Genomic DNA, 13868 nt, shown 5'->3' with positions numbered 1-13868 from the left:
CGTGTGTACCGGGGACGGCATGCGTGAGCGTGCAGAGGGCGCGTGCGTGCACGCGCGGAGGGGAGCGGGCACGCGCGTAGCACGGAGCTGGCGCGCCCCTGCCCGGGTTGTAGCTGGGGACGGCCGTGCTGCGGCGGATGGAGGGCGCTGGGGCAGCGCACGCGTGGGCAAACACGCTTGTGCCGCGCGCACGGGGGCAGGGGCACCTTCGTGCAGACGCGCGCCCGGGGGCGGCTCGCCGCAGGGCTGCCCTGCACCGCTGCCGGGCTGCTGCCGCCGCCGCGGGGAGCCCAGCAGCGGCGGGGAAACATGCAGTTATGCGTTTACCTGCAGAGCCTCCGCGGGGCTGGGGGGCTCCCGGCCCCCCTTCGCGCAGGGGACCGCCCTGTCCCCGGCGGTGCCCGGCCCCCCGGCAGCGGGGCGCGGGGGCCCCCGGTTCAGTCCGGGTAGATGATGAAGCCCGAGAAGGTGCTGTACTTGTTGGTGTTGCCGCCGTGCACCTTGCCGCCGTCCAGCTTGACGAACACCTCGTCGCCCACGTCCAGGTGCAGGATGACGCTGTTGCTGGCGTAGTCGTAGTTCTGGTCGGCGTCCTGGGCGATGGCGCTGGCCCGCACCTGGGGGCACAGCCGTGAGCCACCGCGGCGGTCCCCGGGCCGGGGTGCTGAGCTGGCCCCGCTCGGCCTCCGCTGCCCGCCGGCGCTCAAGGTCACGCAGCCCGTCTGCGGCAGAGCCCGGCCGGGGACCCAGGCGTCCGGGCTCCCCAGCTGCTCCCTAGCTGACTCCGGCCGGTGACAGCCGGGGTCCTCCCTGCCGTGGCCCCCGCTTGCCCCGAGCCCGGCGGGGACGGGGGTCCCGGTGGGGACGGGGGTCCTGGCGAGCAGGGGGTGTCGTGGCCACCGGTGCCCCCTGCGTGGCTGCGGCAGAGCTCGGGGTCGGGACCACCCCGGGGCCCCCCTGGCTCTGCCCCCCCCGGCGCTGCCCCCTGCTTTACCGGCGCTCCCGGTCCCCCACCGGGGGGGGCAGCACCCGGTGGGGATCGCGGCCGATCGACGCCTCCTTTATCCCTAACGAAAGGAAACCGTCGGGGGCGAAGCCGGCCGCGTCCTCGCCGCTACCGGAGCTGCCGGGCGGCGGGACCGCGGCACCGCCGCTTGCCCCGGCGCGGGCGGCCGGGCTGTGCCCCGACGGGCTCGGCCGAGCCCCCTCCCCGCCGCTGCCGCTGGAGCTCCCGGGTTTTCCGGCCGGGACAAAGCTCCCGTCCCCTGCGAGCACCGGCGGCCCCGGCCCGGCGGCACGTTTCGTGCCCGGTACCCCGGGAGGCCGCCGAGATGCCGGGTGGCCGGGACAGGGCTGCTCTGCCGGGCGCAGGGCGGGCAGCTGGGACGGGAGGGGGGAACCGAGATAGGGGGGAGGTGGGATGGGGGGAGCTGGGATGAAGGAAGCAGGATGGGGGGAGCTGGGATGAAGGAGCCGGGATGAAGGAAGCGGGATGGGGGGAGCCGGGGTGAAGGAGCCGGGATGAAGGAAGCGGGATGGGGGGAGCTGGGATGAAGGAAGCGGGATGGGGGGAGCCGGGATGAAGGAAGCGGGATGGGGGGAGCCGGGATGAAGGAGCCGGGGTGGGGGGAGCTGGGATGAAGGAGCTGGGGTGAAGGAGCCGGGATGAAGGAAGCGGGATGGGGGGAGCCGGGGTGAAGGAGCTGGGGTGAAGGAGCCGGGATGAAGGAAGCGGGATGGGGGGAGCTGGGATGAAGGAAGTGGGATGGGGGGAGCCGGGATGAAGGAAGCGGGATGGGGGGAGCCGGGATGAAGGAGCCGGGGTGGGGGGAGCTGGGATGAAGGAGCTGGGGTGAAGGAGCCGGGATGAAGGAAGCGGGATGGGGGGAGCCGGGGTGAAGGAGCTGGGGTGAAGGAGCCGGGATGAAGGAAGCGGGATGGGGGGAGCTGGGATGAAGGAGCCGGGATGAAGGAGGTGGGGTGGGGGGAGCGGGCTGGGGGAGCAGGGCAGAGCCGGGCTGGAGGAGCCGGTGGGAAGGGGCTGCGGGCGCTTTGGGGTGCTCGGGCAAGGAGGCGGGGGCCGTACCTGCCCGTTCTTCATGAGGTCGGCCCACATGCTGGTGCCGTCGCCGCCGCGCATGAGGACGTGGTAGGTGAAGAAGTAGATGCCGGGCAGGGGGCAGGTGAACTTCCCGCTCGACGGCTCGTAGTAGTTGCCCACGTTGGTCACCACGTCGTCGAAGCGCAGCACCTCGTAGCCCTCGTGCGGCTTCCGCAGCCCCGCGTAGAAGGCGATTTTGGGGCTGTAGAAGGAGGGGATGTAGCCGCCCGGGCCCGGCCCCGGCGGCCCCGGCGGCCCCGGGCGGCCCGGCTCCCCCGGCGGCCCCCGCGGCCCCGGCGGCCCCGGGGGGCCCCGCACGCCGGCGCGGCCCTTGCGGCCCGGTTCGCCCTTGGCACCGGGCAGGAAGGGCGGCGGCGAGGCGGCGGCCAGCTCGGCGCCGGGGCCGGGGCCGGGGCCCGGGTAGGGGTCGCAGACCATGCGGCAGCTGCCCAGCATCTCGTAGTGCGCCGCGGCCTTGGAGCTGTGCACCAGCAGCGGGATGGCCACGAGCAGCACCAGCACCATGGCCACGCCGACGGCCGCCGCCGCCACCCGCCGCCGGCGGCTCAGCCGGGCGGCGGCCAGCGCCAGCAGGTCGGGCTCGCCCTTGGGCGCGATGGTGCCGCCGGGGCCGCGCAGCCGGTCGGGGCTGCGCCGGCCGAGGAGCCGAGCCGACGGTGGGGCGGCGGATGTCAGCGGCAGCGGAGCCGGGGATGGAGCCCGGACCGGGGCTGGGACCGGAGCCGCTGGTGGAAACGGGACCGGAGCCGCTGACGGAGCCGGGACCGGGGCTGGGACCGGCCGGAGCCGCTGGTGGAGCCGGGGATGGGAACCGCTGATGGAGCCGCTGACGGAGCCGGGACCGGGGCTGGGACCGGAGCCGGGGATGGAGCCGGGACCGGGGCTGCTGATGGAGCCGGGGATGGAGCGGGGACCGGGGCTGCGACCGGAGCCGCTGGTAGAGCCGGGGATGGAGCTGTGGATATAGCCGGGACCGGAGCCGCTGATGGAGCCGGGACCGAAGCCGGGATGGAGCCGGGACCGAAGCCGGGACCGGAGCTGTGGATATAGCCGGGACCGGAGCAGCTGATGGAGCCGGGACCGAAGCCGGGGCCGGAGCTGTGGATATAGCCGGGACCGGAGCAGCTGATGGAGCCGGGACCGAAGCCGGGGCCGGAGCTGTGGATATAGCCGGGACCGGAGCAGCTGATGGAGCCGGGACCGGAGCCGGGGCCGGAGCTGTGGATATAGCCGGGACCGGAGCCGCTGATGGAGCCGGGACCGGAGCCGGGATGGAGCCGCAGGAGCGCGGAGCCGCCCCGACCCGCGGGGCAACTTCTCGCCAAGTTGCCCGGCAGCGGGAGCCCCCCCGGGAGCGGGACCGCCGGGAACGGGAAGGACCCCCCGGGAACGGGGACGCCGCCGGAGCCCCGCCGCGCCGCGCTCCGCCCGGTGCGCCCCGGCGGCAGGGGCGGCGGGCCGGGGAGGGGGGACAGCGACGCCCGGGGCGGCTGCGCCAGGGCCGGCCGGTGCCGCGGCCCCCCCGCCGCGCTCGGGGTCCCCGGGGTGCGCGCCGCCGCCGCCGCCCGCCCCCGGTGCCGCCGGTACCTGGCGCCCGCGGCCCGGAGCGCACGTGGAGCCGCCGCCGCCGAGCCGCAGCCCCGCGCCGCCGCCGCCGCCGCCGCTCGACGGCGCGAGCCCCGGCCCCGGGCGCGGCGGGAGGGGCGGGAGCGGGGGGGGCTGGCTGCGCGGGGAGCGTGGGCGTGCAGGTGTGGGGGTGTGCGGGGGAGTGTGTGTGTGTGTGTGCACGGGGGGGGGTGCACGGGGGGGTGTGTTTATGCAGGGGGTGCTGGGTGCAAGGGGTGTGTGGAGGGGGTGTCTGGGTGTGCAGGTGTGTTTCTGTGTGTGCAGGGGGTGTGGGGTGTGTGTGTGTGTGTGTGTGTGTGTGCAGGGGTGTTTGGCTGGGGGTGCGCGTGTGCACGGAGTGCTGGGTGCCGGGGTGCGTGTCTGTGCAGGGTGTGCTGGGTGCCGGGGGGGGTACAGGGGGGTGTGCGTGCTGCAGGGGGTGCAGGCTGGGTGTCTGTGCAAGGGGACGTGTGTTGAGGGGTATGGGGAAAGGTGTGCAGGTGGTGTGCGTGTGTGTGCGCTTGCAGGGTGCACGGCTGTGTGTGCGTGTGTTGCAGGGGAGGTGCTGGGTTCAGGTGTGTGTGTGATGGGTGCTGGTGTGAGTGGGTGGGGGGTGCTGGGTGTGGGAGCAGTGTGTGTGCATGTGCGCGCCTGTGGGGACACTTGTGTGTGCGCAGGGGTGTTGGGTGCATGGGTGTGCATTTCTGTGTGTGTGAGATGGGTACAGGCGATATGAGGGTGTGTGTACTTTCTGGGTGCACAGCTGTGTCTGTTGGGGGTGCAGGGTGTGTGTGCGTATGTGCTAAGCACAGGCGGTGTGAGTGTGTGTTGCAGGCGGTGTGCAGGGTCCGTGGGTGTATGTGCAGGGGGCGTGCAGGGTACAGGCGGCATGGGTGTGTGTGTGTGCAGGGCTCGGGGTGCAGGGGTGTGCTGCAGGGTGATGCGTGAAGGCAGGGTGCAGGGGGTGTGCGTGTGCAGGGGGTGTGCGTGTGCAGGGGGTGTGTGTTGCAGGCAGGGTACGTGTGTTGCAGGTAGTGTGCGGGGTGCAGTGTGTGTTGCAGGCAGTGTGCAGGACGCAGGGTGTGTGTGTGTGCATGTGTGTGTTGCAGACAGTTGCAGGGGGTGTGTGTGTGTGCGCCAGGTGTATGTTGTGCGGGCATGCACCGGGCCGTGTGTGTGTGTGTGTGTGTGTGTGCGTGCCGGCCCCGGCTCCCTGCACAGCCGGCGGGGTGCACGGGGGGGACGCCGCGGGCCCGTCACGCTCCGTGCAGCGGGGCAGCGGCGCGGGGCCGAGCGCCGGGCCGGCCGGTGTCCGCGGCCCCCTCTGCTCCGGGAAGCTGGGAGCCGGCGCGGGCCGCGGCACTGGCCCGCCGAGCCGGCGCACGCGAGCGTGTCGCACACCGTGCCGCGGCAGCCGGGCCCCGCGCCTCAGGGGGGGATCTGCCTCCGGCTCCGCCGCTCCCGGCCCCCAGCTGCCGCCGCTCCTGCTTCCACATTCATCTTGGCGGAGGAGCGGGGACATTTGTGCTTTGGGATCTGATTTATGGCTGCTCTTTTCAAATCTTGACTGAATTTGCTCCTTTATGCAAAGCGGAGTCTTGCCCTCTGCGCTCCTGGGAGAGGTGCCGCTTCCCGAGCCGCCCTCCGGAGCGCCTCTCATCTGCATGCTCGGAGCAATTAAAACCCAAAAAAAGGGAAGAGAGGAAAAACTGGCAAAGAGCCCCCGGCCCTGGGGGCACCCCCGGCTCTGCCCTGCCCCGGGGGCACGTCTCAGTTCCCCGCACGCCCCTCCTGGAGCAACCAGGCCCCTTCGAGGGGGTCTCGGGGACGTCCGGGCGTCCCCGGGGTGGGAGCAGAGCCCTGGGGTGGCTTCGGGCAGGTGGCGGCTTTGCACACGCGTGTCTGTGCGCAGGGATCTGCGCGCGTCCTCGTGGTGCGGCTGCGCCTCCAGGTGTGATGTGCGCACGTGTGTATGCGCTGTGTGTGCGTGTGCACACGCCTGTTCCCATGTCAGGGTGGGGGGGTGACGGGAGATGCTCTACCCTTTGCGATTGCATGTGTAATTTATCCACATAGTTCTTAAATTTGCAGGCCTGGCCAGCTCCCTTTGAAAGGGCGATAATCAATCAGCCGGGATATTAGATGGATTTATGGGGCCTTTATGCAGGAGGATCAATGCAATTCTGGGGGAAAAAGGAAAAAAAAAAAAAGCAATGTTTGTGCAACAAATTACAGCGGCTGGAGCATCTCCCTCGCGCTCGGGGCCGGGCTCGGGCTGGCTCGACGGCCGGGCGGGGGGCTCCGGGCCGGGGGCGGCACCGGGGGCCGCCGGCAGCCCCGCGCCGCGGAGCCTAATGAGCAGCAAGAGCGAATTAATTAGCGAGGCCGGCGCGGGGAAATCCCGAGCGCTAATTACCGGGCGCCCCCGTCCCCTCGGGGACACGACGCCCAGCCGCGGCCGGGGGGTCCGAGGGGCCCAGGCGTCCCGGTCCGGTCCGGTCCGGCTCCGCGGGTGCTGCCGGGGCCGGGGGCGAGGCGGAGCGCGGAAGGGGAGGGAGAGGAGAGCAAACGCCGGTGGTAAAAATAGAGGCGGCGGAGGAGAGAAAGGTCAGGTCCGGCGAGAGAGGCAGCGGGGGGGTGCGGGGGCCGGGCCGCATCCTGCCCTCCGCTGCCGGCCGAGCCGTTTCCCCCCCCGTGCGGGGCCCCGGCTGCCCCCCAGCCGGCCGTGGGGACCGGCAGCTCGGGGAGAGGAGCCCGGGGCAGGGCAGCAAGCTGCAGGGATGCAGCAGGGCTGGGGGCTGCGGGGATGCAGCAGGGATGTGGTGGGGACCGGGGGGCTGGGGGCTGCAGGGATGCAGGAGGGATGCAGTGGGGACCAGGGGGCTGGGGGATGCACCGGGGCTGCGGGGATGCAATGGGGATGCTGCAGGGACCAGGGGGCCAGGGGCTGCGGGGATGCAGGGGGGCTGCAGGGATGCAATGGGGATGCAGTGGGGCCAGGGGCTGCGAGGGTGCAGAGAGGATGCAGCAGGGCCAGGGGCTGCAGGGATGCAGTGGGGATGCTGCGGGGGCCAGGAGGCCAGGGGCTGCAGGGGGGCTGTGGGGATGCAGCAGGGATGCAGCAGGGCCGGGGGCTGCAGTGGGGATGCTGTGGGGGCTGGGGGCTGCAGGGGTGCATTGGGGCTGGGGGCAGAACGAACGCACAAAGCCGGAGCGCTGTCCCAGCGCCAGCCCCGCGGCAGGGAGCGGTGCAGGGGTGCTTGGGGGCGCTTTGGGGAGCTCCCGGTGCAGCCCGCCACCTGCGAGCATCCAGCCAGCCCTGCGAGCAGCGACAATTGCACATTTGCCAGCTGCCTCGGTGGCCCCCGACCTGCCCGCGTGGTCACGTCCGTCCCCAGCGTGATGTCACCAGCTCCCCGGCCGGTGGCCCGCAGTGCCCGGCGCGTGCCCCACGCCCGGGGCCGGTGTGCTTCCTCTGCGAGCGGCTTTTGCCGAAGCGCTTCCCTCCCAATTACCGCGCGGGGCCGGTGCCGGGACCGGCAGACAAATTGGCATGTCAGCGCCCGCCGCGCGGCCGGGAGGGAGCCTTGTGCAAATGAATATAGATGGGCTGGAGGCGCCCGGGCGCCGCGCGCTCCATCCAGGGCATGTTTGCAATAAAGCCGGGCCACCAGGCCGGGCCTAAATTGGATGAAAATTGTCCTTGAACGGCGACAATAAAACAGCGGTCGGGGTGGGGGGAAGCGGTTTAATGGGGCCGCGGGGGGCCGGGGATGCAGGAGGGCGATGCTCCCCCGGGAGCGCCGGGACTCCCGCGCTCGGCGGAGCGCGCGCGCGCGGCCGGCCGGCCCGGCCCGGCTTTATTGGAATGAAAATTGACTTGATTGTCGGGATTACGGAGCGTGGCCGGAACGGAGGCGCCGGTAATAGATTTGTTAGCATAATAGAGGCGGGCGCTGGGAGCTGTTGGCGTCACGGCTGGATGGAGCCCGCGGCGCCCCGCAGCGAGGCGCCGGCCCCGGGGCGCCCCGGCGAGCGCCCTACGGGGGTAAAAGCCGGCCGGGGTGGGGGGCGCGAGGCTCTGCCAGCCGGCCGGCCACCCCCCCGCGCCCCGGCGCGGCACCAGGCAGGGGGACGGGGACATTGCATCCCGGAGGCGGTCGCGTGCCATCCGGGGCGAGCCCCCGGCGCTGGGCTTTGTGCCCCTCGGGGCGATTCATCCATGCCATGAGTTTCCCGTCGTCCCGCCGGGGCTGGTGTGGAGCCCCCGGCTGTCCCCTCGCGGGGCCGGGCCGGGCCGAGCCGGAGGCCAGCGCGGCTCTGCAGCTGCGGCACAGCGTCCGTCCCCCCCCCCCCCCCGTCCCCACCGCAGAGACTTCCCCTCTCTCCTGCCTTAATGAAATATTGAAGGCCTTTGCCATGACAGGCAGCTGCCAGCGCGGCCGGGGCGGGGGGGCCCCCTGGGCTGTCGCGCTGCTGCGCCACTGCTGTGACGAGTTGTCGGGTCTCAGCCTCCGGGGCGGGCAGGGCCGGCGCTGCAGGGGGGGCCGCCGGGGCTGTCACGGCCGCGGTGACGGGCTGTCATGGCCAGCGAGCGACTGGCCGCGGCGGGAGCCCCGGGGGCTCGGCACGGGCCGGGGGTTCCCGGTGGGCATTTACGGCCCCCCTCCCCGGCTGAGCCGCTGCCCCGCGGCGGGGACGGCGGCGGGGCCGTCCATCACGGCACGCCGGTGCGTGACGAGATGGATGGCTGCCGGCCGGCCCGAATTAATTCTCTGGACAAGCGGCATTTATTAGGGATTCAGAGGATGTCAGGCGGAGAAATCCATCCCGACCCGGCGGCGATCAGGCGGGGAGCGGGGGCGCGGGCTCCCGCGCCCGGGGGTCCCAGCGCCCGGGGTGCCACCGGCCCCAGCGCCACGGCGGGCCGGGGCTCATTGCAGATTCGCCTCATGCCTACCTGAGCCGCGCGCTGACAAATAGACATTTAAATCAGACAATTAGCTGGCCTCCACCGCTGACATTTTTAATGTATTAATGTGCATCAACAGCTAATACATATAAAATTCCCCTAATAACAGCACTTGGGTAAAGGGGCTGCTCTGCAGCCCGGCGCTGGCAGTGATGTACGAGTCCGGAGGGACTCCGGCCCCGGAGTTTGCATTAATTACCAGCAAACTGACAAGGCAACGTGACATTCAGGATCAGGCGCCGGATTCCTTTAACCAACCCTGTAGGGTTGTGCGCGTGTGTGTGCGTGTGTGTGTGTGTGCGCGCGGTGCAGCCGTGCGGGCGGAGGTGCGTGTGCGCGCTGCAGCCGTGCACGGCCCCGGCGGCGCCGCGTGCACGCGTGTGCGGTGTCCCCGTGCGCAGGCACCAGCTGTGTGCGTGTCGTGACACGCGTGGGCACCGCGACACGCGTGTGCGTGTTCCCGGCGGCGCGGCCCCGTGCAACGAGGCAATGACAAATGCTTCAATTAGCAGGAAGGCTCCGAAAATCGATGCCTTAAACGCTGGTGGCCGGGGCTGATCAATGGCTCCAATTATGCCCTCAAACAGGTGCTCGCGGGGGGCCGGGGAGGTCCCCCGAGGGGGGCCCAGGCGTCCGGCGCCCATCCCGGGCCCCCCGGCCGGCTCGCGCCCCCCCTCCTCGCTCAGCCCAGCGCGGCAAAGGCGGATTTGACATTTTTCAAGTCTGGTGCCTGCAGGGATGGATGGGGCGCGCGAGCCCCCCCGGCTGCCCGGGGGGCCGCCCGCCCGGGGGGGCCGCGCTCAGCGCCAGCCAAGCGTGGGGCCGGGCCCACCGGGACCGCTGTCAGGGAGGCAGCCAGGCGCGGGGGCCGCCGGGCGCCCTGATGGACAGCCGGGCCGCGGGGGAGCCGCCGGCGCTGCCCCCCCACCGCTGCCGCCGGCCCCCTGGCCCCCGCTGTCCCCCGGGGGCCGCCCGTCCCCGGGGGTCCTGGCTGCAGCCCCCAATGGGGCTGCGTTCGCTGCCTCCAGCAGAGCCCGGCGCTGGGGGCTGGCAGCCGTGGCAGACCCCTGGTGCATGGGGGGGACGCAGGGTGGGGACCCCTCGTGCATGGGGGGGGAATGTGGGGTGGGGACCCATCATGCATGGGGGATGTGGGGTGGGGACCCATCATGCATGGGGAGGGGGATGCAGAGTGGGGCCCCCTCATGCACGGGGGACATGGGACCCCTCGTGCATGGGGGCAGACACAGGGTCAGGCCCCCTCGTGCATGGGGAAGGATGGGGTGGGGAGCCCTCGTGCATGGGAGGGGGACACGGGGTGGGGACCCCTCATGCACAGAGAGGGGGATGCAGAGTGGGGCCCCCTCGTGCATGCGGGGCACGAGACCCCTCGTGCATGGGAGGGGGATGCGGGGTGGGGACCCCTCATGCACAGAGAGGGGGATGCAGAGTGGGGCCCCCTCGTGCATGCGGGGCACGAGACCCCTCGTGCATGGGAGGGGGATGCGGGGTGGGGGGGCCCCTCGTGCACTGCGTAGACGGGCTGAGGCCCCCTCACGCACGGGGGGGACAGGGTGGGGGTCTCTCCCAGAGCCCCCAGGCTGCAGCCCCCCCCCCCATTGCAAGCCGCAGGGCAGAGGGGCCGCCCGGGCGGGGGGCGCTCGGCCCCCCCCCCACAGCAGCATTGCCTGCGGGGGGGGAGGAGGGGGGGGCTTCGCAGCCCCCCGCTCGCCGGCGCTCGCCGGGCTGAGTCAACAGCGCGGGGCGGCCGCCGGCCGGGGCCGTTAATAATGAATGAGACCAAATTGGAGGCCTGCTCCCTGCTAATCCGTGCAAACACGGCGCCGGCGGAGCGGGGCCTCCGCAAACAGGGGAGACGGGGGCCGGGGGGGCTGTCGGCCATCCGCAGCCGCGGGCACCGGCGCGTGCCGGGCCGCCTGGCGCCGGCAACGCTGGCCGCGTCCCCATCGGAAAAATGCGGGGCTGGGGGCTCCGGGCGGTGCATCCCCGTGCACTTTGCCCGGCGCCGCCGAGTCCGGCACGGGGCAAAGTCTAATTTGGGGAGGGAGCGAGGCTGCGGCCGGGCTGAGCTCGCGGCGCCCCCGGGAAGGTAGGTGGTCACGGGGCTGGGACCCGCCTGGCCCGTGGGCCGGGGAGGGCTGGGCGAGCATCGGGCCCGGGGGGCATGCACCAGCCCCGAGGGGGCACACTGGGCTACGAGGGGGCATGTGGGGCTATGGGTGGGCATGCACCGGCCTCAGGTGGGTGTTTGGGGCTATGGGTGGGCATGCACCAGCCCCGGGTGGGTGTTTGGGGCTATGGGTGGGCATGCACCAGCCCCAGGTGGGCACTCTGGGCTGGGTTTGGGCACGTGGGGCCCCAGGTGGGCATGTGGGACCCGTGGGTGGGCATGTGGGGCCTGGGTGGGCATGTGGGGCCCCAGGTGGGCATGCACCGGCCCTGGGTGGGCAAACTAGGTAATGGGTGGGCATGCACCGGCCCCAGGTGGGCATGTGGGGCCCTCAGATGGGCATGCACCAGCCCCAGGTGGGTGTTTGGGGCTATGGGTGGGCATGCACCAGCCTCAGGTGGGCACTCTAGGCTGGGTTTGGGCATGTGGGGCCCCAGGTGGGCATGTGGGACCCCGGGTGGGCATGCACCAGCCCTGGGTGGGCATGTGGAGCTATGGGTGGGCAAACTAGGTAATGGGTGGGCATGCACCGGCCCCAGGTGGGCATGTGGGGCCCCGGGTGGGCATGCACCAGCCCCAGGCGGGCATGTGGGGCCCTGGGTGGGCAAACTAGGTAATGGGTGGGCATGCACCGGCCCCAGGTGGGCATGTGGGGCCCCGGGTGGGCATGCACCAGCCCCAGGCGGGCACGTGGGGCTCGGGCTGGACACGTCCCCTGAGCTGCCCCTTCGTTCCCGCAGGCTGCCGGCCGGCCGGTGGAGCGGGGGGGGTCCCCGCGTCCCCGCCGAGCCGGGTGCCGTGTCCCTGGCGGCGATGGCCAAGCGGCTGCTGGTGGCCTACGGGCTGTGGGCCCTGGGGGGGCCGCTGGGGCTGCACCACGTCTACCTGGGCCGGGACAGCCAGGCGCTGCTGTGGCTGGTGACGCTGGGCGGCTTCGGGGCCGGCTGGCTCTGCGACCTCTGGCTGCTGCCCGGCTGGGTGGCGGCGGCCAACGGGGCCGGGGGGCAGCGGCCGGGCGGCGGGGGGGACACCCCTGCCCGCAGCCCCCTGCGCTTTGCAGGGCAGGTGGCGGCGGGGACGTATTTGGGGGTGCTGGCGGGGCTGGGGCTGCGCTGGGCGCCGGCGGTGCCGCTGGCCTCGGCGCTGGGCGTGCAGCTGGCGGCCTCGGTGGGGGACCAGACGGCGGACGCCCGGCGGGTGCTGGCCGCTGCCTTCCTCGCCGCCCTCCTCTTCGGCGGCCGGGCGCCGGCGGCGCTGCCCATCAGCCTGGTGGCGGCCGCGGCCGCCCAGCGGCACCGGCGCTACAAGCCCCTCCGCGGGGCGCCCGGGCCGGGGCTGGGGGTCCGGCTGTGCCGCCTGGCGCTGGCGTACCTGGCGCTGGCCGGCCCCGTGGCTTACGCCGCCCTGGGCCGCGCCGCCGGCATCGCCGCCGCCGTCCTGCGGCTGCCCCAGCGCGCCGGCAGCCTCCTGGCCCGCACCCTGGGCTTGGGCGCGGGGGGCTCGGCGGTGCCGCCCGACGCCTTCGCGCCCGGCCCCCGGCAGCAGTGGGCGTATCAGGTGGGGTGCACGGGGGTTGGGGGGAGTTGCAGGACGCCTGGGTCCCTTGGTTGGGGAAAGGGGTTCGGGTCCCCCCTTCCCCATGCCCTGGGGGGGCAGCATGGGGGGCAAAGTGGTGCCACCCTGCCCGTTTCGGGGTCCCACATTGGGGGCAGACATGCAGCCCCATGCACGGCTCAGGTGCCCGTCCTACACGCTGGGAGCTGTGGGGTGCAAACAGGGGGGGTGCAAATGGGGTGATCACAAACAGAGGGGTGCAAACGGGGGGGTTGCAAACAAGTGGGTACAAATGGGGGGTGCAAACAGGGGAGTGTAAATGGGGGGAATGCATGCAATGGGGTGCAAATAGGGGGGTTGCAAACAGGGGAGTGCAAACGGGGGAGTGCAAACAGGGGCTGGTCAGCCCCCCCCAGTGGTTTCCAGCTCCATGCATCCCTCTCGCCCCCTGCCCAGGTGCTGGGCCTCACCGCTGGCTCCTCCGCCGAGGACGTGCACAGGAGCTACCGGGAGCTGGTGAAGGTTTGGCACCCGGACCACAACCGGCACCGGGCCGAGGAGGCCGAGAGGCGCTTCATCGAGCTGCAGGAGGCCTACGAGGTGCTCGTGGGCCCCAGGAAAGCCCCAGCGGCCTGAGGCTCCCGGGAGCAGCGAAAGCCCTGGGGAGGCTTTTAACACGAGGTTTCCTCCTCATCGCTGCTTGGTTTCTCGTGCGCGGTGCGACGTGCTTCTGCGGCCGGCCGGACCCGGCGGGGACGTGCAGCGAAGGGCGCCCTGCAACCCCGCACGCAGGGCCTTTTGCAAACCATTGTGCGAGAGTACGTGCAAACCAATGGACGGAGGCTTGTGCAAACCATTGCCGGTGGGGGGGGGCTCTGCCAACCGTTGCACGGGGCTTGTGAAAAACATTGCACGTGAACACATGCAAACCAACACGCAGGGATTTGTGCCAACCGTTGCACGGTGATGCATGCAAATCATTGCATCGGGATTTGTGCCCGCCATTGCCCAGCCTGGCTGGCAGCGCTGTTGCCCGTTGCCAGGACGCCTGCGTCCCCATCAGAGAGGGCCCCGCTGCCGAGCCCGCCTCGCCGTGCCGGTGCCGGCTGCCGAGGAGATGCAGATCCCGGCAAGACCGGGGCGAGCGGGGCTTTAAGGCAGACAGGGGCCGCGAACCCGCGGACTTCCGAGCTCGGCCGCCCCCGCCCCGCCCCGCGCCCGCCTTCGGCTCTTTCCGGTCGCGCTCGGCAGTTTCCGCCGCGGGGCGGTGGCTCTCGGCAGTTTCCGTCCACGTTCGGCGCCCGAGGCCCCGCCCCTCCCCGCCCCCTGCCGGGGCAGGGAGGCGGGGCCTCGGCAATGACTGATCCGATTGGCTCTCGGTGGAGCTTGGCCACGCCCTCCCGCACGCGTAGGAGGAGGGGGAG

At 72.2% G+C, this 13868-nt stretch overlaps 2 protein-coding genes across 2 annotated transcripts; one reads left to right on the top strand and one right to left on the bottom strand.

The window, feature by feature from the left end:
- Nucleotides 1-427: 427 nt before the first annotated feature.
- C1QL4 (complement C1q like 4) lies at nt 428-2626 on the bottom strand. The gene is made up of 2 exons (XM_068921495.1): nt 2087-2626; nt 428-617 (listed from the first exon to the last, which is right to left on the bottom strand). Exons 1-2 carry the CDS (start codon nt 2624-2626, stop codon nt 438-440), a joined length of 720 nt encoding a protein of 239 aa, XP_068777596.1. The 3' UTR covers nt 428-437.
- An 8114-nt stretch (nt 2627-10740) lies between these two features.
- Nucleotides 10741-13402, top strand: DNAJC22 (DnaJ heat shock protein family (Hsp40) member C22). The gene is made up of 3 exons (XM_068921337.1): nt 10741-10809; nt 11631-12447; nt 12901-13402. The coding sequence occupies exons 2-3, from the start codon at nt 11704-11706 to the stop codon at nt 13078-13080; spliced, it is 924 nt and encodes a 307-aa protein (XP_068777438.1). The 5' UTR covers nt 10741-10809; nt 11631-11703; the 3' UTR covers nt 13081-13402.
- The last annotated feature ends 466 nt before the right edge of the window (nt 13403-13868 follow it).

Source organism: Struthio camelus, chromosome 28, assembly GCF_040807025.1.
Source record: "Struthio camelus isolate bStrCam1 chromosome 28, bStrCam1.hap1, whole genome shotgun sequence".
Lineage (NCBI taxonomy): Eukaryota > Metazoa > Chordata > Aves > Struthioniformes > Struthionidae > Struthio > Struthio camelus.
Note: the sequence above shows the minus strand (reverse complement) of the source record. Positions and strands in the feature narration are given on the sequence as shown.